This window comes from Eptesicus fuscus, chromosome 10 (assembly GCF_027574615.1).
Source record: "Eptesicus fuscus isolate TK198812 chromosome 10, DD_ASM_mEF_20220401, whole genome shotgun sequence".
NCBI classification, from domain to species: Eukaryota; Metazoa; Chordata; class Mammalia; order Chiroptera; family Vespertilionidae; genus Eptesicus; species Eptesicus fuscus.
The window spans coordinates 33,681,819-33,704,168 of record NC_072482.1 but is presented as its reverse complement, the minus strand read 5'-3'; the positions used below and the strand labels follow the sequence as shown (position 1 = coordinate 33,704,168).

The window sequence follows — 22,350 nt, the reverse complement described above, 5'->3', positions numbered from 1 at the left end:
TGATAAAAAAAAAAAAAACAACTATTGGCATCAAACTTGCTCTTCAAGTTTGTTTATTAATATCCACCTAGCTATAGAAAGCCAACCTTGTAGATCCTGGAAAACATATATTACAAATGTGAATGCTATGGGAAAATTGTTGTATTTTTGTGTGTGTTTTTCTTTTAAATATATTTTTATTGATTTCAGAGAGGAAGGGAGAGGGAGAAAGATAGAAACATCAATGATGAGAATCATTGATTGGCTGCCTCCTGCATGCCCCCCACTGGGGATTGAGCCTGCAACCCAGGCATGTGCCCTTGACTGGAATTGAACCTGGGACCCTGTGGTCCCCAGGCCAATGCTCTATCCACTGAACCAAACCGCCAGAATGAAAATTGTGTTTTGACAAGCTACTAAAATTGTGTCACATCTGAGAGAAATTATAGGTTTATGCTTACAACTTGCTTTTAAAACTTGATTTTGTATAAAACATCTGAAATAAGTTTGCCTAGAAAGAAATCAATGTATGATAAAGATGAAAAAAATGTTTTTAGAGCTACACCATGAAAATTCAGCTATTTCTTGGATGAACATCTTCTTTAGATATGAAAGAATACATAGAGAATTCAGAAACTCAACATATTCTTTCTGGATTCTATTACATGTATATTTTTATTATAAATTATGGCATATCTCCTTATATACTGTGCATATTTTGTAGTTTGATGAGAAAATATCCTTTGAGGAATACTTTAGCCAAAATGAAATTAAAATTATAAGGTATATGCAACAGAAATCTGAAAAAGAACCTCAAATCTTTATTGGTACTTATTATTTTGAAGTATCATGTTGATTTGATATTGTAAGAACCATCCTAGCAATTAAGTTTTAAATAGTTTTTAGTTCATGACTATTTTTTAGAATAACTTAGTTCATTATATCTACAAAAGGTTATTTACCTCAATACAAACATTATGGTGTATTTTTTCTACTATAGTTTCCTTGTATATATAAACTTTGAAAACACGAGATATGCTTTGGACTATTTGGAATGAACTACTTAGAATACATCTAGAGGGAGGGATGTCCTTTTTCAACTCACACAGAACCTATGGGGTAGTTAGTGGTATCCCTAAGTGGAAAAGATATCTGTTGCATAATCATTTCAAACACAAAAGATTTAGGATATGACCCAAGAATCCCTAATATTCTTTAAAAACGATATTTTAGAGATTGATCATCCAAACATATTTATATTTTCCAATCTATACACATCTTATAAGTGCTTAATTTTATTTGTACCCAAACTGGCCTTTTGAAGCTAACTTCATAGTCTCATATGTTTTAGGAAGAAGGATGATGATTATCTAAAACAAATTTTCTGAAACTGCACTCAAGAATATTATATAAATGTCCTTATGAAAAAAGCATTCAAGAATGAAATAACTTTGGTATATATTAGAATAAACAAAGATAAACCTTAAAAACAATAATGTGTACTGTGATTCATTAATAGGAAAATGCAGTAAGCAGTGTTTGGAAAATATAATATATGTTATACAGGTGTATACATTATATAGGGGGTTGTGCACTACTCATTTCAGATGTGCTTATCTCGACACTTTATGTAGTCCTTTATGAGAATACAGTGTAGTTGGTTGACTTTTAGGTTACTGAACATTGTCTTTGGTGAATTCTATAATGTATTCTAAATCTTCCTACTGATGTCCAGAGTAAAATTCACCCAAGGCAATGTACAATAAAACATTTCTTTTGTCACAGGATGATTTGAGCAAAGACATGCAGGGAGCCAGAAATTAAAAATACATTTTAACCTCTTAAATAGATTATAATCTCCTTGAGTATGTGGCTTAGGTTTGTTACTTTAATGTAGTCTTGACAAATAATGAAGTCCTTACATATTATAGGAACTCAAAAGTTTATATTTTCCTATGACATATAAATATATTCTATCATAATTGATCAGACTTGTTCATCTTTTAACCATGAATAGATACAAAAGTAAACATAGAGAATTCAGACACTCAACTAAAACGACAAAAAGAAATATTGAGAAGCAGTGATATATTGAGAACCGTCATTCCTCACAACGTTAGCTATGAGAACAGGCCCTGCAACCCTCATTGCACCTCAGTGAGACACAGCATTTTTTCAGTGATGTCACTTTGTTCTGCTCTGTTTTGTTTTCCTTTTTATCCTAAACCCTCCTCTCAGATTTTTATCCACAGGGTTGATGGTGGATGCAAAATCACCCTGTGTGTTTTTTTTGGGTGTTTTTTTTTGTGTGTGTGTGTGTGTGTATACACATGGGTGTGCCCATGAAGATACTTTAAGGAGAAGAATGTATGTGAAAAGATAACTCAATTCTGATTTCAGGAGAAAGATCTACCTCTTCTCATATTTCATTCCTTCTTCTCTGTTCATCCTAAGTATTCTAGGAAATCAAATATGGACAACATATGGAAAATCACTGACAAGTAACAAGAAAAATATCTTGTTAACTTAAGTGGAAACTTGTTTAGCCATTAGCTTTATTGCCTAACTTACATAATCCACTTACATAAAAACAATTCTCAGCTCATATGTGTTCTACATTACCGAGGACAAAAAGGGAAGCTGAAAACATTGAAATGCCCTCAGAAATGAATTTGTACGATTTTTTAGGTCTACTCCTCTCTCCACCAACTTCTCTAAATAAGAAAAGTTATATGGATTAAGGAAGCAAAGAATCCTCTATCTTTTGCATCTTATCATGGTATAATTGTAATTAGTGTTGATTTGTTAAATGGCATTTTCCCAGAAAGTAACTTTGGCTCCAATGTGATAACACTGTTTCTTCTGATCTCCTTTGTATAAAATCATAGTCAATGGTTGTTGAGCTGCCTAATGTTTCTCTCTTCTATAATAATTTTTACCTCAAAAATCAATAAGCAAATTTTTCCCAAAGATAAAAATTTGAGGAGTCCTTTTCTCTTGAAATTTAAAGAAAATGACAATGGACCCACAGATTATCCTTTCAATGGGTTAGTAATATGAATTCTATGAACTAGTAATACTTTATAGCATAGGACTCAAGGTACTTGGCTCTATTGTGAACAAAATGAAAAATTACCTCAAGATGTATGGTTTTATAATTATTTTAGTAAATTGTTTTCAGTGAATAAAAGTGGAAAAGTCCTGTTTAAGACCTACTTATTGATATTCTTGCTAAACTGAATAGGTTTTGAAATATAATAACTTATAGCTATTTCAATAAAAAAGAATCTATTAGAATAATTTTCACCCTTGATCCTAAGCAACTCAATATGGCTACATTCTTTAGCTCTTCTAATTTTTTTTTTTTTTAATTTTAGAGACCTTATCCTGTTAGGACCAGATACTTAAAACATCAGAGGTAAAGATCAACCATGTTCTATTAATATTTTTATCAGTTGAAATTGCTCATGTAGGTGAGCAGAGTATGATTTTGTTAATTAACGGTAGATAATTACTCTCACTTTTTTTTCAAAAGATGAGCTCAGTGCAGGGAAATTCAGGAAGAAGGAATGTTTTAGGATCCATCTCATTGCACATCATGAAACTGTGTGATGATATCAGACTTTCAGAATATTAGGAATGCAATTACTTTTGTTTTGAACATTTCTATTTCTTGGGCTTTTCATTAAACCCAAAATTCTTTGAGTGAAACTTCTCTTTCTGTAAACTAGTTAAAAACAAATATAAAATATGGGTTGTCCATAGTGAGTCTGCTTTACTAAATGAAGGTGGCACTGGAATCCTAGGCTCTTTTCCCTTTCAGCAGGGTACTTGGCCTTGTAAGGACACAGAGCACTCTTGGTGATTTAAACAAAATGTAAATTTCTTACAGCTCATAGTGTAAACTAGGGTGTGAATTTTGTTATCATATCCACTCAGTCCTACTCTGAACGCCAACCAACCACAAACTACAGTCCCTGGGAAAAATGCAGCTGGCTTTCTGTTGTATTTTACTTTTTTTTTTTTGGTAAATAAATTTTTTGAAACATAGTGTTCACACTACAGTATAATGACATTGTTGAGCAGATGTGACAGACAGTGTCCTGTGTAATCTGATATATTTACTACCTGTCTCTTTATGGAAAAACTTTCTGATGCTGGCCTAAAGGATCTCTGTGGACTTAATCATACCAGAAGGAAATTTCTGCAAATGTGACTGAGCTATTTTTAAGAAGATGACTATATTTATCACCTGTATCTTATAGTAGATAGTACCAAACTTTCTACTGGCGATACTACTCAATAGTTAATAAATGTTCAACCCACTTCAGTCCATTACTTTAATGAAATGTCAGTGTTTCTGTTACTTGACCCAGACTGTATTTCAGTAAGAATATTCAGCAAGCTGGTTGCATTTTTATACCACGGGCAAAGACCCAGTGTATAGAAACAGTATTGCCGACTCACCTGATTCTACCCCTGGGGCGCTCAGACTGCTCTGACATAAAGCTTGTGCTGCTGAGGCGCGAGGCACTGCTGGTTCTGGAAATGGCGGACACGTCACTGACATCACTATCTGATGATTTGGCAGAGACGTTATCACAGCTTCTGTACTGATCTTTATGTATGCTATACTAAAGATTAAAAACAAGAAAGCGTGAGCTCCATCATCAGATCGTGGGAAACAGAGACATACATGGTGAGGATAATGACTATTTAGCCAACACCAAATAAATGTGCACCTTTGTAAAAGTAGGTGTGGCATCTAAAACAACCCAAACATTACCATAATATATAATTTCCAATGGAAAACTCCTACATCCCTTGAGTGGTAAGGAATGTTCCTGGAGACTGAATTATAAATTAAACACAAAAATGAAATGCTTGGGTGGAAAACTCATTGAATTGTTTGTACATACTTTAAACCTCAAAACTATTTTTTTTCTAGTACATCAGTTTCTCTTTTCTTGCTTTAGTTTTCATGACTACCTATTTTATTCACTTTCTTTAAAAAATATATATTTCTTTATTAATTTCAGAGAGAAAGGGAGAGGGAGAGAGAGATAGAAACATCAATGATGAGAGAGAATCATTGATCAGCTGCCTCCTGCATGCCCTCTAGTGGGGATCAAGCCCACAACCCAGGTATGTGCCCTTGGCTGGAATCGAACCTGGGACCCTTCATTCCACAGGCTGACGATCTATCCACTGAGCCAAACCGGTTAGGGCTATTTTATTCACTTTCTACTCTATCCATGGTATAGACTGCTTCCATCTGTCTGTACTTCTTGATTCTTACCAAAACTATTCAATTTACATAAACATCTCCCTTTTCTGTGACATTGCGTTCTTTCAAATTTCTTCAAAAAGTGTATCTCTTCACAAAAATGGCTGACATTACAACTTAGGGGCTGTGCCCAAGAGGAGTAAAGCAATGGCAGCAAAAAGTGGACTTTGCTTTTAAACTTTCTATTATAGCTTACTTAGACATTTTCTGATGTAAACTATCAACTCTGCAAAAAGTAAAAAATGGGATTCCTATTAAAATTTCAACATGCACTCTAGCTTATATTTAAATGTTTAAATTTGTCTTTGGTATTCATTACCTAAGATTTTAGAATCATTAGGAAAAAGGTTAAAACATGCAAAGCTATGAAAACAGTTAATCTACTCCTCTATGTCCCTGTCTCACTGTAACTGATCACACAGTGGATAATGTTGCATATTATTTTAATATGTTTTAATTATAAATCTTGTATGTTTATATGATTATATATAATTTGACAATACCTAATATATAAGTGATTCTCTTATGTTAGGTATTGGAAGATCAGAAAATTTCTTATATAAAAGAACACACAGGTAAAATAAACACATGACTAAACATTGAGTATTTAAGTTTCTTATCAAGCTACTGAAATTTAGATTTATGTGTTAAGGTGTGAAATGTTTGTTAAGCCTGTAGAAAAAAACCATCCATCCTCTGATTCTCCATATTAGATGATTTTTAATGAATCTAAAATAATCCAAACATTAGATTTCTAAAAAAATTGTTTAACAATTGTCTTGCTAAAGTATATAACATAAACTGATGCTAAAACCTGGTCCTGAATATACAAAAAGAGGTATAATAGAATATATTTTTTTTAAATCTTAGAGACAGGAATCATGTTTATTTAACACTAGAGGCCCAGTGCACGAAATTCGTGCACGGACGGGGGTTGTCCCTCAGCCCAGCCTGTACCCTCTCCAATATGGGACCCCTCAAGGGATGTCCGACTGGGATTGGGCCTAAACGGGCAGTTGGACATTCCTCTCACAATCCAGGACTGCTGGCTCCCAACTGCTTGCCTGCCTGCCTTCCTGATTGCCCCTAACTGCTTCTGCCTGCCAGCCTGATCACCCCCTAACCACTCCTCTGCCAGCCTGTTTGCCCCCAACTTCCCTCCTCTGCTGGCCTGGTCACCCCTAACTGCCTTCTCCTGCAGGGTTGATCACCTCCAACTGCCCTCCCTTGCAGGCCTGGTCCTTCTCAACTGCCCTCCCTTGCAGGCCGGATGCCTCCCAACTGCCCTCTCCTGCTGGCCATCTTGTGGTGGCAGGATCTTTGACCACATGGGGGCAGCTATATTGTGTGTTGCAGTGATGATCAATCTGTATATTACTCTTTTATTAGATAGGATAGAGGCCTGGTACAGGGGTGGGGGCCAGCTGGTTTGCCCTGAAGGGTGTCCCGGATCAGGTGGGGGTTCCCTTGGGGCATGGGGCAGCCTGAGTGAGGGGCCTTTGGTGGTTTGCAGGCCGGCCACACCCCCTGGCAACCCAAGCGGAGGCTCTGGTATCTGGAATTTATTTTCCTTCTACAATTGAAACTTTGTAGCCTGGAGCAGAGCCAAGCCTGGGGCTCCCTCCACGGCAGGAAGCCATTTCTGTTGGGGTTATAATTGAAACTTTGTTGCCTTAAGTGGGTGGGCCCAGCCAGGGTGTGTGGAAAGCTTTGCTTCCCCTGTTGCCGGCGGCAATCCTGGCCTGCTCTCTCAAGCTCCATTCTGCCGCCACTTGTTTGAATTTGTTTACCTTCTATAATTGAAACTTTGTAGCTTGAGTGGAGGCTTAGGCCTGGCAAGGGGAGGCGGAAAGCTTGGCTTCCTCTGTTACCTAGGAAACCTTGCTCTCTGTGGCTGTAGCCATCTTGGTTTGGGTTAATTTGCATGCTTGCTCTGATTGGATGGTGGGCGTGGCTTGTGGGTGTGTTGGAGGTATGGTCAATTTGCATATTTGTCGATTATTAGGTAGGATGATTTACCATAAGAGAGTAGTTCAGGCTTAAGACATTTAAATGTTAGTTTTAATTTTTCATTTCTCATGTGTAAGTAATGGACATGAAAACAATTCCAAATTTATAGAATATCCATAAATTATATTTCCAAAGAATTTTTCAGAACTGTGTGATTTTTTGAAAGCTGTATGCATGACCCAAAAGAAAATTAAAAAAATATATATATTATGTCCAGAACTGAGCTATTTATACAACTTCATATATGTTCTGAAAGTGATATGATTTAAGATAATGTATGCAAAGTAATGTAATAAGGTTTATCGCTAAATCCTGTGATTATGATAGCATGATCCTGACCGACATGATTCCTCTCAGTCAGAACTGGTTTTTATTTACAGAGCAGATGTGGTAAAACCTCAATATGCTCACATAGTAGAACCTGGATTTAATACTGTTACTGGAGTATAAATATAACTCATATTATTTGTTTTTTAAACTATTTTGCTAAGTAGATATATTATGCAATTATTATAATATTTCCAAATATATTGAATTAATAGCTTGCCTGTGACAGAGTCCAAGAAGAACTGGGCTCTAATACCATAAAAATCCACCCAGCAGCAGCAGATTTTCTAGAATTGTGTTGACACCCTTAACAAATGCTCCCCTTACTAGACAAATGTCAATAATAAGTAGTATAGACGATGGCATTAGGATATATGAGTGTACATGGCACCATCGTATCCAGCTAAGGAACCTCTCCTTTTCTGTAAGCCATCTCTGCCTTAACCTTTTTGTATATAACTTTTGATATTCCAGCAACGAGATAGAGGTAAGGGATTTTTAAAAGACTGTAGAACATACTAAAATTTCCTATACTGGGTAAGGAAAGATCTATCATTCTGAAATGAGGTCACAGTTTTTTTTTACTTTTTTACTACTCTATTTATTTTCAAGTCTTGTTAAAAGTTTAAATCATAACTTTGCCTTTTTATCAAGCATAACTTGTTAAATTTCCTATTTAAAAATTAAATATTTTAATGAAAGTATATATTTTGAGAAACATAGCATCCTCAGGAGGAATGTATGCTGATCATACAGCAGGGAAGTAAGTCCTTGATGTAGGAGAGGCTCTAATTATAGAGCTGCTATTTTTATAAGTGAATAATAATAAATGTTCAGCAGCTACTTACAATGCTCATCACATCAATCTTAGTTGCTGTTCCTGGTTTACATAGGCACTATTTTTAAATTGTGAGTTCCTAAATACAAATTCACCCCTCAAATATGAATTTCACTGCATCATTGAGGCATACAACTCTGTATAACATCAATGAAAAAAATAGCATGGGGGTCACATTTCAGGGATACCAAAGTCCTTTTGTGTTTGTTTGTTTTTTTTCTAAAAGCAAAGTTAGTGATAATTCCTTATGCAGGATGGATGACAGGGTCAGTCAGCCTTTTAAAGGAGGGGCCAGGTTTGTAACATCTAAGGAATAGTTTTCTGGTAATGCTTGACCCTGAAAACATTTAGTTCTACTGGTTGTTTAGTTATAAATATTTTGAGAATGATGAAGTAATTTCTAATTTGACCGAGTTTCAACTAAGGTATTGCTTCATCCAAAATGTCAAATAGTTTAGGATGCTAAAAAAAGAATAAAGGGATACAGTTCAAAACTAAATGTTTATTAAATTTACAACAAAGCTAGCTCTTTTTTTAATTTTTATTGATTTCAGAAAGAAAGAGAGAGGGAGAGAGAGATAGAAACATCAATGAAGAGAGAGAATCATTGATCGGCTGCCTCCTGCCCACCTCATACTGGGCATCGAGCCCACAACCCGGGCATATGCCCTGACTGGGAATTGAACTGTGACCTCCTGGTTCATAGGTCAACGCTCAACCACTGAGCACACCGCTGGGCTTATATATATATATAAATAAACATATTTTTGTGGAGTAAATTATAAAGAGGTTGGGATAAATGGATATAAAATAAAAAATTACATGAGAGAGATTTGAGGTAACTGGAAACTAAAAATCTTACCTTATAATAGAGAAACATGCAAATTGACCGCACCTCCGCTATGCCCATGATTGGGCCTGCCAGAGGCTGGGGGCGGGACTCCAGGTGGCCCATCCGGCCGTTGGGAAGACCAAGATGGCTGCGGGCAATCCAGTAAGTTCCGGGGGTCTGAATGGCGATGGCCACCGAGGGGGCGGGTCCGGACCGAGCCCGGCGCTCCCCGGGGTGTCAGCATGGCGATCGCCACCCGGGGGGGCGGGTCCGGGCCGAGCCCGGCGCTCCCCGGGTTGTCAGCATGGCGATCGCCACCCGGGGCGGCGGGTCCGGGCTGAGTGGCGATCGCCACCCGGGGGGGCGGGTCCGGGCCGAGCCCGGCGCTCCCCGGGGTGTCAGCATGGCGATCGCCACCCGGGGGGCGGGTCCGCTCCGAGCCCGGCGCTCCCCGGGGTGTCAGCATGGCGATCGCCACCCTGGGGGGCGGGTCCGGGCCGAGCCCGGCGCTCCCCGGGGTGTCAGCATGGCGATCGCCACCCGGGGGGGCGGGTCCGGGCCGAGCCCGGCGCTCCCCGGGGTGTCAGCATGGCGATCGCCACCCGGGGGGGCGGGTCCGGGCCGAGCCCGGCGCTCCCCCGGGTGTCAGCATGGCGATCGCCACCCGGGGGGGCGGGTCCGGGCCGAGCCCGGCGCTCCCCGGGGTGTCAGCATGGTGATCGCCACCGGGGGGGGCGGGTCCGGGCCGCGCCCGGCGCTCCCCGAGGTGTCAGCATGGCGATCGCCACCCGCGGGGGCGGGTCCGGGCCGAGCCCGGCGCTCCCCGGGTTGTCAGCATGGCGATCGCCACCCGGGGCGGCGGGTCCGGGCTGAGTGGCGATCGCCACCCGGGGGGGCGGGTCCGGGCCGAGCCCGGCGCTCCCCGGGGTGTCAGCATGGCGATCGCCACCCGGGGGGGCGCTCCCCGGGGTGTCAGCATGGCGATCGCCACCCGGGGGGCGGGTCCGCTCGGAGCCCGGCGCTCCCCGGGGTGTCAGCATGGCGATCGCCACCGGGGGGGCGTGTCCTGTCCGAGCCAGGCGCTGCCGGGTGTCCCGGGTGGCCATCGCCACCCTGGGGGGGCGATTCCGGCGGAGCCATGTGTTCCGGGGGCATCCGGGGGCCATCGCCACCCTAGGTTGGGCGTGGCAGGACTCGCCCAGCCCCTCCCAGGGTCCCTGGGAACATTGCAGGCATGTGGTTGCTGAGACCCAGACCAGGCCTCTGGCCACAGATTCATAGCTTTGCAGAGACCTAGGGCAGGGATCTGCTTCATCTGCAGAGAGACGGAGGTTCTATAGTGCCCCCAAGATGTGGGTGGGCCCAGCCAGGGGTCAAGAGGCATGGAAGGACTCCTGGCAGAGGGGCAAGGACCCTCACTCCTGAGGCGGGGGTTGAGGGGTGGAGCCACCTCAGTGGAGGGGTGCTGCACTGCAGGGTACTGGACTGACTGACGTGATTCAGAGAAGCTCCCAGTGCTAATGGGCCTCGCTCAGGCGGCCTTCACACTTCAGAGGCAGTGACTACTGCTCCTGCCTTCACCCAAAAGCAAGCTTGCTACACCCTGCCCCATAGCAGAGCATGCCTAGGCAGTGAGTGGGACGCCTTCCACCTGCTTCGGAGAAGGCGGGGCAGTAAAGAATGGGGGGAGAGGAAAGAATGTGGAGCATCTGCAATGAAGAGGTGCTTGAGAAAGAGGCTGGGAAGCCTGACTGGAAGGTTTGTTCTGTTTGCTGGGCCGCTGCCCCTTAGGAAGAGCAAAGAGCATGGCTCTGAGGGCTTCCTGTGTGCTCTGAGGGCTTCCTGAGTCAAGTTCCACAGCCAACTGGAATTGGCCTCAGTTTCCTGGTCTGTAAAATGGATGAAGCGTGTCCCAGTGCCTTCACTGAGCTTTGATGGCCAATTGAGATATTATATAAAGAAAATGAGGGAAGAAGTGAGAAAGAAAAGGACAGACAAAAAAACACAAAAGAAAGACTGAAAGGAACCTGTAAACCCATTGTCACTTAAATAGGGAATATAGTCAATAGTGTTGTAATGATGGTATGATGCCAGGTGGGTACTAGAAATATCGGGGAACACTTTGTAAAGTATATGATTGTCTAACCACTATTCTGTAACTAATATAAAACCTGAAACCAATACAAAATAATGTTGAATGTAAAGAAATGAAAATTGGAGTGAAATTTTTATAAATTTCAAAGTTTAAATAAAAGCTGTAAAGGAAGGAAGGGGAGAATAAAAAGTGTTTTTCATTTTGCCACTTCATTAAAAAGACAGTTGTCTTTATGTGATGCTTTTATACTTTTCTAAGTCATTATCTCATTTTAATTTCCGGGCAACTTAAAGACAAGGTAAGTATTCCCTCCACTATTCAAAGAAAGGAAATCTTGGTGTCTGGTCCTAATGATTCAATCGTCAAGCCCTTATTGTAAAGCAGGGTTAGTAAAATTTTCTGTGCAGGGTCATATCTATACTAATAAAAGCCTTGGGGGTGATCAGGCCAGCAGGGGAGGGTATTTGGGGGCAATCAGGCCCGCAGAGGAACAGTTAGGGGTCAATCAGGCAGGTAGGTGAGCGGTTAGGAGCCAGCAGTCCCGGATTGTGAGAAGAATGTCCAACTGCAGGATTAGGCCCGATTCCTGGGTGGAATCGGGCCTAATCCTGCAGTTGGACATCCCCCGAGGGGTCCCATATTAGAGAGGGTGCAAGCTGGGCTGAGGGACACCCTCCCCAGTGCACGAATTTCGTGCACCGGGCCCCTAGTTTTATTATAAGCATTAGGCTACAATATGAATATTAGAATTGTGAAGAGTATTTACCTTTTACTTGACATATAAAATAAAAAACTAATCATTTACAACTTTTTAAAAGATATCATATCTTTGATCTCACATTTATTGATATAAGTTATACTCATTTATGTAATAGTGTAGCATCAGTTTATGAAGTCAGTAAGAGCACCAGTAATATATTTAAAAGTAATGTGTGTTTTTTAATATTCAAATGAGGGGGGGGGAAAGAATGCCTGTGTAAAAGAGGCAGGAAAATAATTAAATTGTATGCAAATGAAAAACTGGAGAAGAGCCTCTGAATCACACTGGAGTGCAGTGCCCATTTCAGTGATGCAAAAGCAAAAAAGGTGGTAGCTAAGTTCCAATCAGGAGCTCCAGGGCTCACCACTCTGCAGAAAGGCTGCACGAATTTTAGTATTGCCTCCTTTCTTCTGAACCTGTTTTCATCAATTTGGTAAAAAAAGGAGCTGTAATAAAAAATTATTCAGGGGCCTCCTGGTGCTTACCACAGGCTGTGTTATTACACTGACTATACAGAAATAGGAGGCCAAGTAAACTTGCCCCGTATACACTTCAGCTCAGGCCCTTTGCCTAGTCTGTATTGTGAATGGGGAGACATTGAGAAAAAAGAAAATTATTATGAAGTATTTTTAAGGCCAGAGAACTTGGAATTTCCCAAGCAAGATCAACCTACTTTTGATTTATTACAAATATAAGTATTAGTGGTCATTGGGACTTGTAGCACACTTCACTTTGTAGATTTTTTTTATCAATTGATTAGTATTAGAGTCCTAATCCAGAATGACTCAGAAAGGCTTTTAATATTTTACCCTGATTCTCTATTTACTTATTTTTTGCCTCCTATTTTGGCCCTACCTCCTCCAGCTGTTGTATTTGACCTCATCCTTGGACATAATGCTAAGAAATCGGTGAAACATTTCCAAATGACTGCATCTGATGGAGGAGGAAGAAAGCCTAAATCACCCTGCCTCCTAATTCTTCCTGTATTTGTAGCAAAAGAAAACAAAAATGATAATGATATCCATACAGCAGACAGACAAGTAAGCTGAGTGAATGATAATAAACCACAGAGAAGATACGTGGAGCTGGAATCAGCAACTCTATGGAACATCAAGGTATTTTTGTTCCTAATTTGTTTTGCTTTACTAATTTTTCTTTGTTGTTTCAAAGTCCTATCAAATCGGGCCACACTGAGTCATGGTGACCATAAGCATTGTCTCAGTTGGAAATCTTTTTGCAGCTAACCTAAAATGTAAAGTGATACTGCATCTGATACGCATGACTCTATGGAAGTCTGGTGACCAATCATATTTGGAAAACACTTCTTTTTTTTTTTTTTTTTTTTGCATTAGTCTCTGAATACCTGGCTATATAATGAACAGCCTCCATTATTTAAAAATAAGTAGGTATTTTTCACCCTTCTTCCCAATCCCTTTCTCCCTGGCAACCATCGGTTTATTCTCTACATCTATGACTTTGTTTCTGTTATGTTTGTTCACTTGTTTTCTTTTCACATATAAGTGAAACCATATGTTATTCTTCTTTCCATGTCTAACTTATTTCAGTTAGCACAAGACCCTCTAGGTTCATCCATGTTGTTGCTAGTGACAAAATTTCATTCTTTTTTATGGTTAAGTAATATTCCATTATATATATATCATATCTTCTTTATTCATCTATCAATGGACATCTGGTGTGCTTCCATATTGGCTATTGTAAATAATGCTGCAATGATAATAAGGGTAATATACATATTTTTGGGGAATATAGTCAATAATATCCTAATAACTGTATGATGTCAGACGGTTACTAGACTTACTGTGGTGATCACATTGTTAGATATTTAAATGTTGAATTACTTTGTTGCACACCTGAAAGTAATGTAATATTGTATGCTAAATATATCTTAAGAAATATAAGTAGATTTTTCTAGGTTCACATTTCAAGCTAACAATATTGATTTAGTATAGCTTTATTTAATTTTTAATTTCTAAGAGGTTATTACTTCCAAAAGGGCTTCTTGATATCAAATTATAACATGGTTTTTCCTGTAATGGTTCCTGCCACTTTTGTAGTATTCTAAAAATAAGATTTTCAAATAAATCAGATAATATATATATAAATTATATCATGCAATATGAAATTCTATGCATATGTTAATTAAAATTATTAGATGATGGTTAGCAGTTTATAAACTCCTTAGTGTATTCTTACAAAATTATATTGAAGTATAAATTGTATTATTTATTGAGATGTGGAATTGTGTGGATTTCAGTTTCTAATAGTTTAAAATCAGTTACTTATCTTACTAAAGACAGACAATAAGAAATCTTACATCACACAATTTTACATCACACATTGGGTAACAAATCTCAATAGTAAATATCAACCAAAAATGTTATTTAAGACTATAAACCTGTAACTTAATATTTAAAAGCGATATTAAATGATATTAAAGCAATCAAATTGTTTTATCTATCTTGCTTATTTATGTCATTCTGTCTATGGATAATCTATCATTAAGTGACTTTTTTTAAATTTATTGGGGTGACATCAGTTAATAAAATCATACAGGTTTCAAGTGTACAATTCCGTAATACTTCATCTGTACACTGCATTATGTGTTGACCACCCAAAGTCAAGTCTCCTCTGTCACCAGTTATCCCCCTTTACTCCTTTCTACCTCCGCCCCCTTACTTTCCCTCTGGTAATTACCACACTGCTGTGTGACTTTAATATCAAGTGTTTACATTTTCTTTTTAGAAAAAAACACACCCATTAAATCCAAGTAAATAAAGTTATATCTTGTGGAAATAGCAAGAAAAGGGGGTTATGATACAAGACTAGCATTTGAATCACTTCTCTCATATATCTCGGTGCTTGCTAGTCCTATCTGATATACACACTGTACATTTATAAAAAGGAGGCTATTGGTTGGGTACTACTAGTTTTACCTTGGAATATTGCTCGCGATCAAGTTCTTGACTAGAACCAGACCCTGTTGTCTGCTTAAATCGATGCACTTTCATTTTCATCTGTCTTGTTCGCTCCTCCACTACTAAGCTTGCTGCAAAAACACACAATGGAAGCCTATTAAAACATGTGAAGCACCTTTTAGAAACTGAATGGTTTTTAAGATTTTAATGCTTTCGCTATGACTTCAATTAAGTGAAGCTTAGAAATAACACATTAGCAAAATTAAAATATGCAGAATATACAATGCTAGCAACTGTTAATCTAAAGATGAACATGACTCTGCTCACACATAATGGGGAACAAAAATATTAGTAACAAAATACCCTATTTCTTCATCTGTTATGAAATATTTTCAATTCCACTCATAAATGATTATGTGAAACAAATCTAATTGTGAAAATATGTTCTATACTTAATCAACTGGTTGTTGCATGTACATATATAGAGAAAACAAGTATGCATACTGAACACATCACACATATATGCACATGCTTACATGCATGCACACACCCATTTGACATCCTCAGTTAAGGGTCACCTAAAAACTTTTAATTGTAATAATCTGTTTTTTATGAGGCATTCTTATTAAATCATTAATTTATAGCAGTAGCTTTTCATGAATATTTGCCAGTCTTAAAAGTGAACTAAAAGTTTAGTTTTCTATTTCTTATGGCTATGTATGACATATATAAAATTTGTAATATAAAAATTATAGCTCTGCATTTTATAACATGTAAAGACATATATTTCATTTAAGCCTTTATTACTCTCTTAAGTAGCAGGTGTGACTGTTTAGATGGGAAAAATTATAGCCTTCAATAAAATACGTAAAGTTAGAATTAATCATAAGAGGCTAAGTTTCAAGACCCTGACTTTAATTTTTAAATTTTACACATAAAGGAGCAAGAGCTAAGGGTACAGGGATGTGAAGCGTAAGCTCCTAAAACATACCTGTGTTGTATGAGACCTATGTTTACTTTTTACAGCTTATCTTGTGCCAATTTCCCAGACTATTCAATATCTTCATGTGTTAACATTTATTTCTAAGTTCTGTATACACATTATATACACACCAAAAATTGTGATTTATTAAGCCCTCTGCCAAGAGACCTTAATGATTTAAAGGATAATGGAAAAGATGATATATTTGATTGACTTGGCTGTTGATTGCATCTCTTGCAAGTTTATACAGATACCTGCTGTCAAATTTTTCCATTTCAATGATTAAACATGGTGTGGGAACCACGCCAGAGGCGCCTGATAGTCAAGGCTAATTAAAGCACAGAGGCCTTGTTGTCAATACACTGGACTGTCCAAGGCCACAGCATCTCATGGCATACTGTGCCCATCTATAACTTAAATGATTGATGTCACTATTGGCAATTAGCCTGCTTTGTCTAAGGCAGGCGGCCTCAAACTACGGCCCGCGGGCCACATGCGGGTGTTTTTGCCGTTTTGTTTTTTTACTTCAAAATAAGATATGTGTAGTGTGCATAGGAATTTGTTCATAGTTTTTTTAAACTATAGTCCGGCCCTCCAACGGTCTGAGGGACAGTGAACTGGCCGCCTGTTTAAAAAGTTTGAGGACCCCTGGTCTAAGGAGTAATATACAGCTTACTGGCTAGATAGTAGGGAGAGTGTGTGAAGAAGATGAAGCTGGATAAAGGGAGGTGAGAGCTGGTAGTGCTATATCTGAGCTCTCTCTGAGCTTTTAGCTCAGATATAGCTACTATTGTTAACCAGCCTGTGTGCTGGGCGAGTGAAGCTCAGAGGTGGTTACTATGTGAGGCTACAGAGATCAGCTAGTGTGCTGGGCAGGCAGACAGGAGAAGCTGCTGAGCCAGAGAGGCAGTGGGTCTAGAGGGCAGGGTGCGGCTGCTCAGGTAATAGCTGTAGTTAGAGAGATTAATGCTGCTTTGTAGGAAAGATGTATTTACCAGCCAGTGTACGGCTGCCTATATAGAATTGCTGTGAAAGACTGTGTTGTCTGATGGCTATGTGGCCACTGGCTTCTGCAATAAAGACTCATTCTTATATACCTACAACTTCTCGTGCTTCTCAGTCTGCCCTGCTGCCGTAAATTGAATCATACTTATAGCAGCAGTGCTCATGCAGTGATCCCACTGTCTCTGACACATGGCCTACCATCTTTGATAAGAGAAACTGATACCCATCTTAAAAATTAAGTAAATATGTAGTTTTTATTGTGTGTTCAAGTATAGACTAATAGTCTAAGAGAAAAATACACAGTTTGAAATCTGTGGTTAAATGTTTAAATCATACTTTTAGCACCAGTTATGTTTAGCTTTGTTTAAATTCAGTAAATTAGATAAAAGATATCAATCCCTAACATCACAGTTATATGAATTAAGCAATGATACATGCTTGCTTTGAAAATGTTGACTTCAGAGGCAGAAAATGATAACTATTAATGATTAAAGGATGGTTCAAGGAGATTTTGAGAAAAGCAGTTCACAAATGTATTAATTACTTGGTAACATTTAAGTCGACAATGAATATTATAAAGCAAAATGTTAATTGAGAGTAATAAGGAATTGAAATAAGTTATTGAAAAACCTGTTCGATTTATAGAAAGCGAAAGCCATATGCAATACATGAAAATATATAAATATCTGTTCCCTGCCTTCTGCTTATGGTGTGGGTACCTCTGGATACCTGCTCAGTCTTTGAGCTTTGAAGAGTCAAATGCACTGTGATAACCAGTTGTACTTTATAATTAAAGCTTAAAACAATTCAAAGTAATCTCTACTTGAGATGAAAACAGATTAAAACATTAGCTTAATTTTCTCACCAAATGATATTAATTTTATTTTAAGAATGATCTGACATTGATTAGCCCATAGGTTTGTAACCTTCATTTTAAGTACAATGTAATCCTTAGGGAGGATGGTAACTGGACACTGAAAAGTTTATTTCCCTCGAGCTACTGTCTTGAAGCAGTTCTGGTAAGTTAACCTTGCTGGGACAATACCCCATCTCTCTAAACAGGATTACGTAGCTTCTGACATGGCTACATTTAAATCTTTATTTTGCAAAACTTATGTAATACTTTCAACAAAAATAAAAAAAAATTAAAAAACAATAAAATCAATAAACATATCCTCAGGTGAGGATAGATAGATAAAAAAAACAAAAAAAAAAAAAAACAAAAAAACCTAAATCATAAGAGTGGTAGCCTAACTAAATCTTAAAATGGTTTTAAATAACTTCACTTTTACTTTTCAAAAATGATATATACAGGGGTGGGCAAAAGTAAGTTTACAGTTGTAATACCAATACATAATACAATATTTAATAAACTAGTGTCCCAGTGCAGGGATTCATGCACATTGAAAGGAAATTAATTAGAAGGTGGCCTGTGGGGAGGGACTGGGCGGGACAGGCTGGACATGCCCTGGAGCCAACTTCCTGCGGTCCCGCCCCAGCCAGCCACACCTGGGGCAACGCCATGGCTCCAAGGTTGTCCGTGCAGTGAGCAGGGTCCCTCCGGCAGGTGGGGTCCCTCTGCCTGGCCCCTCTGCCAAGTCACTGCAGCTCAGCAGCTCCTGCGTTGAGCATCTGCCCCCTGGGGGTCAGTGTGGGTCATACCTACCGGCCGGCTGGACAGTCGGACTGTCACTTAGCCTTTTATATATATCTCCTATATAATAAAAAGGTAATATGCAAATTGACCCTAATGGTGGACCAACCGGTCACTATGATGTGCACTGACCACCAGGGGGCAGATGCTCAATGCAGGAGCTGCCCCTTGGGTGGTCAGTGCGCTCCCACAGGGGGAGCTCCGCTCAGCCACAAGCCAGGCTGATGGCTGCGAGTGCAGCAGCGGTGGCAGGAGCCTCTCCCACCTTCTAGGCAGCGCTAAGGCTGTCCAACTGTGGCTTATGCTCGCTCTCTGTGGGGAGCAGGCCTAAACCGTCAGTCAGACATCCCCCCAAGGGCTCCCGGCCTGCCAGAGGGATGCCTGACTGACAGCTTAGGCCCAGGGGAATCAGGCCTAAGCCAGCAGATGGACATCCCCTGAGGGTTCCCAAACTGCGAGAGGGCACAGGCAGGCTGAGGGACCCTTCCCCAACCCCCCAGTGCATGAATTTTCATGCACTGGGCCTCTAGAGTATATATATATATATATATATATATATATATATATATATATATATATATATATATATATATATTATAAGAATATACTCTGTGTTTCATGTACTCGCAACTTTGCCCACCCTTGTATGTAGAGAACCTTTATTCCTAAAGAATGAAAGTTGTTATCTTTTAATCTGTCAAAGAAAGAAAATCTCCAAATTAATATTGACACAAAATCATGAGTAAATCTCCTTTGACTCTCCAGCAAAAAATCATAGTTACTATGCTATCCTCATTACTTATTTTGCACTTTATTTAAACTGTATATTGTGGAATAAAATTACCCTTTTTTCTAGATCATTGGTATGTCAATCTAAGTAGTAAGACGAATGTATAAACAGAATATTTATCACAAATTTGGACCTGATTCCATGATTTATGCAGAAAATAATAACATTTCATGATGATTAAAAGTGAACTGAATTCTTGGAATATGATTATCTGTCAAGTATCTCACTATAAGTAAGATTAACCACAGCCCTGAGAGCTCAAGTATCTTACTGTAAAAAGAATGATTACTGATTATCATTCTAAAATTTTATATTATTTTAACAATTTAATGTCAGTAGAAAAATTGAAATATATTATAAAATGTTTTCCAATTCTCCCACAAATCCTTACATTTTATTCACATTTTAGGAACATTCTGAATGTTGGCCACATTTTAAACTAACAAAATCACTAAAATACCAGTTGCTATTTCTTTACAAAAAAGATACAAAAATTGAGGAATTTTTTTAAAAGTTTCAAAACTCTAATATTAGTTAAAAACCCTTCTTATTTTCTACTATAGATATAATTATTATGTAATTTCATTTACCTATTTATTTATTTAATCTTTATTGTTGAAAGTATTACATAGGTCCTCTTTTTTCCCCCCACTAACCTCTCCCAACCCGCTCCTGTACCTTCCTTCCCCAGACCCTCACCACCCCATTTTCTGTGCCCATGGGTTATGCATAGATGCATACAGGTTCATTGGTTGATCTCTTCCCACCCACCTTCCCCTGGCTTCCCTCTGAGGTTCAACAGTCTGTTCATGCTTCTATGTCTCTGAGTCTATTTACCCTTTTAATGAAAATATAGCTTACATACATAATACAGTCAAAAGATAAGGATGTGTTCTGTGCTAAAGACTACTTTAGCTGTAATCACAACAGTAGCATAAACAATTTATCTCTCTTAGCCTGTGAGGTATAATTATTTATGTTAAGAGTGTTTTGTAAGTTGAAATTTTTCACTATACCTTCTACATGCTGAATGATGTGTCTGACATTGAATACATTGTGCTTTTTGAAAGCAAATATTTATTTACCTACACAATATTTGTTGGACATAACTCATTTTCTTTAGATCACTTTTACTCTATATAAATTGTTATTTGAAACTCTGGCATTTATATCAGATAAATCTACATATGCCAAGAATAAACTCACAATTACAATTAAGAAAGTATAAACTGGAACTTATTTTTAGGGGTTAAATTAAAACCATACTTATGAAGTTATTTTTTTCTTCATAATTCAACAAGAACAACTTTTGATTAATATATGCAGATGAGAAAAGTTAATAAAATTTTAAAAGTCTGTTATAATCTATTATAAATTTCTAATAAAAAGTATTAGATATTATTACAAATAAAAATAGATTAAAGTAATTCTTTCATGTCACATGCTTTGCAATAAATTCCCAATCTATTGATATGGTTGATCTTTGATGAATCTATGAACAAGCAGAGATCATTTACAAGTGTTTATGCCTATAAGAATTTTTCTGTATCTATTTCATTCATAAGATTATTTAAGAATCCTGTGACTCAAAAAAAAAAAAAAAAAAAAAAAAAAAAGCTTAAGGATCATTAGTAAATCTTCCCTAACCCAGCATAGAAAAATTTCTATAGAATTACCTCCTCCAAAGAGAAGAGAATGTTATTTTCTGGGAAACTCTTTTGACTTACCAGTCATTTGTAATTTGCTTTAAAATGTAATCAATATTATAGATATAGGTACTTTCCAATAATTATAATTTAAAATTTAAATATTCAAATATTTAAAATATCATTCATAAATTTACAATTATATAAAATGAGGTTTTTCTGATCTTCAAATTCCTTAAATATTTCACAATTCTCTCTATGCATCTAGAAATTAACATGAATTTAAAATTTCAAGTGTTTGTGTCTCTAGGCAAAAGAACGATCCATATGATATATTGTTAAACTTACCAATAGTTTCAAGTATTTTAGGTGAAATATGTATGTAAAATAAAAATGTATAAATATTATTAAATATATTAAGGTAAAATATTTGAGTATTTTATTTTATAACAAGGTTAGCTAGTACATGTGTCAAAAGTGATACATGATAATATCTGGACAGAATAATTAAGATTGTCCAGTTAACTACAATATGCTATCATACTGTAGGAATAGAAAAATTAATGCCTCTGCTTTCTTGCTGCATAGCAACACAACAAGAGTTCGGTGGTAGTGGAGCCCCATCTTTGTTCCAATGCATGACTCAGAAAGAGCAATGATAGATAACCACATATCTGGAAATTGTAAGGTAGAACGAATTAAATGAATGAAACACCTACAATGCCTTAGTTATTTACAGCATTGAAAAAAATCCCTCTCTGAAGCATTTTATTAAAAATAAATCATTGATAGTGGGAACTCAACTATAAGAAACAATCTATAATAATAAAATTATAATATGCAAATTAGACCGACGTCCTTCCCGATGACCTTCTGGACGAAGCCAGGGCTGTGAGGGAAGTCCGGGTCCTGGGTGCCTGCCGGCAGCCAGAGGGAAGCCTGGGTCCCAGATGCCAGAAGGAAGCCGTTGCTGGCAGACTGGGGAAGGAAGGCCTACTCTTGCACAGATTTCGTGCATCGGGCCCCTAGTATAATATGAAAAACATTAAAATTAAAAAGTAATAGATGATGATACAAATTGCTGAGTTTTAACCAGTATAAAAAATACAATGCCTGGATAGGAAGATACTTGAAAATTCAAAAGCTAATACTAGTCTGTACTCACAGTTTTCTAGATTTTAGAGGAATATACATTGTTAAGATGGACAT

The 22,350-nt window shown here is 38.1% G+C and overlaps 1 protein-coding gene and 1 non-coding gene across 51 annotated transcripts in view; one reads left to right on the top strand and one right to left on the bottom strand.

Moving 5' to 3' along the window:
- RIMS1 (regulating synaptic membrane exocytosis 1) overlaps positions 1-22,350 on the bottom strand; it is a 409,384-nt gene that overhangs the window by 58,281 nt on the left and 328,753 nt on the right. For 35 of the 50 annotated variants that reach the window (XM_054721883.1, XM_054721881.1, XM_054721885.1 and 32 more), the window contains 2 exons: positions 15,083-15,195; positions 4,447-4,613 (listed from right to left, as the gene is read on the bottom strand). The exons of the other annotated variants lie outside the window; for them this stretch is intronic. In XM_054721883.1, the coding sequence (XP_054577858.1) occupies positions 4,447-4,613; positions 15,083-15,195 (280 nt within the window). The remainder of the gene's footprint in view (positions 1-4,446; positions 4,614-15,082; positions 15,196-22,350) is intronic. 50 annotated transcript variants of the gene reach the window in all.
- LOC114231171 (small nucleolar RNA SNORA51) lies at positions 12,597-12,728 on the top strand. Its single transcript, XR_003617147.2, has one exon. It is a non-coding gene; the product is annotated as a small nucleolar RNA SNORA51 (small nucleolar RNA).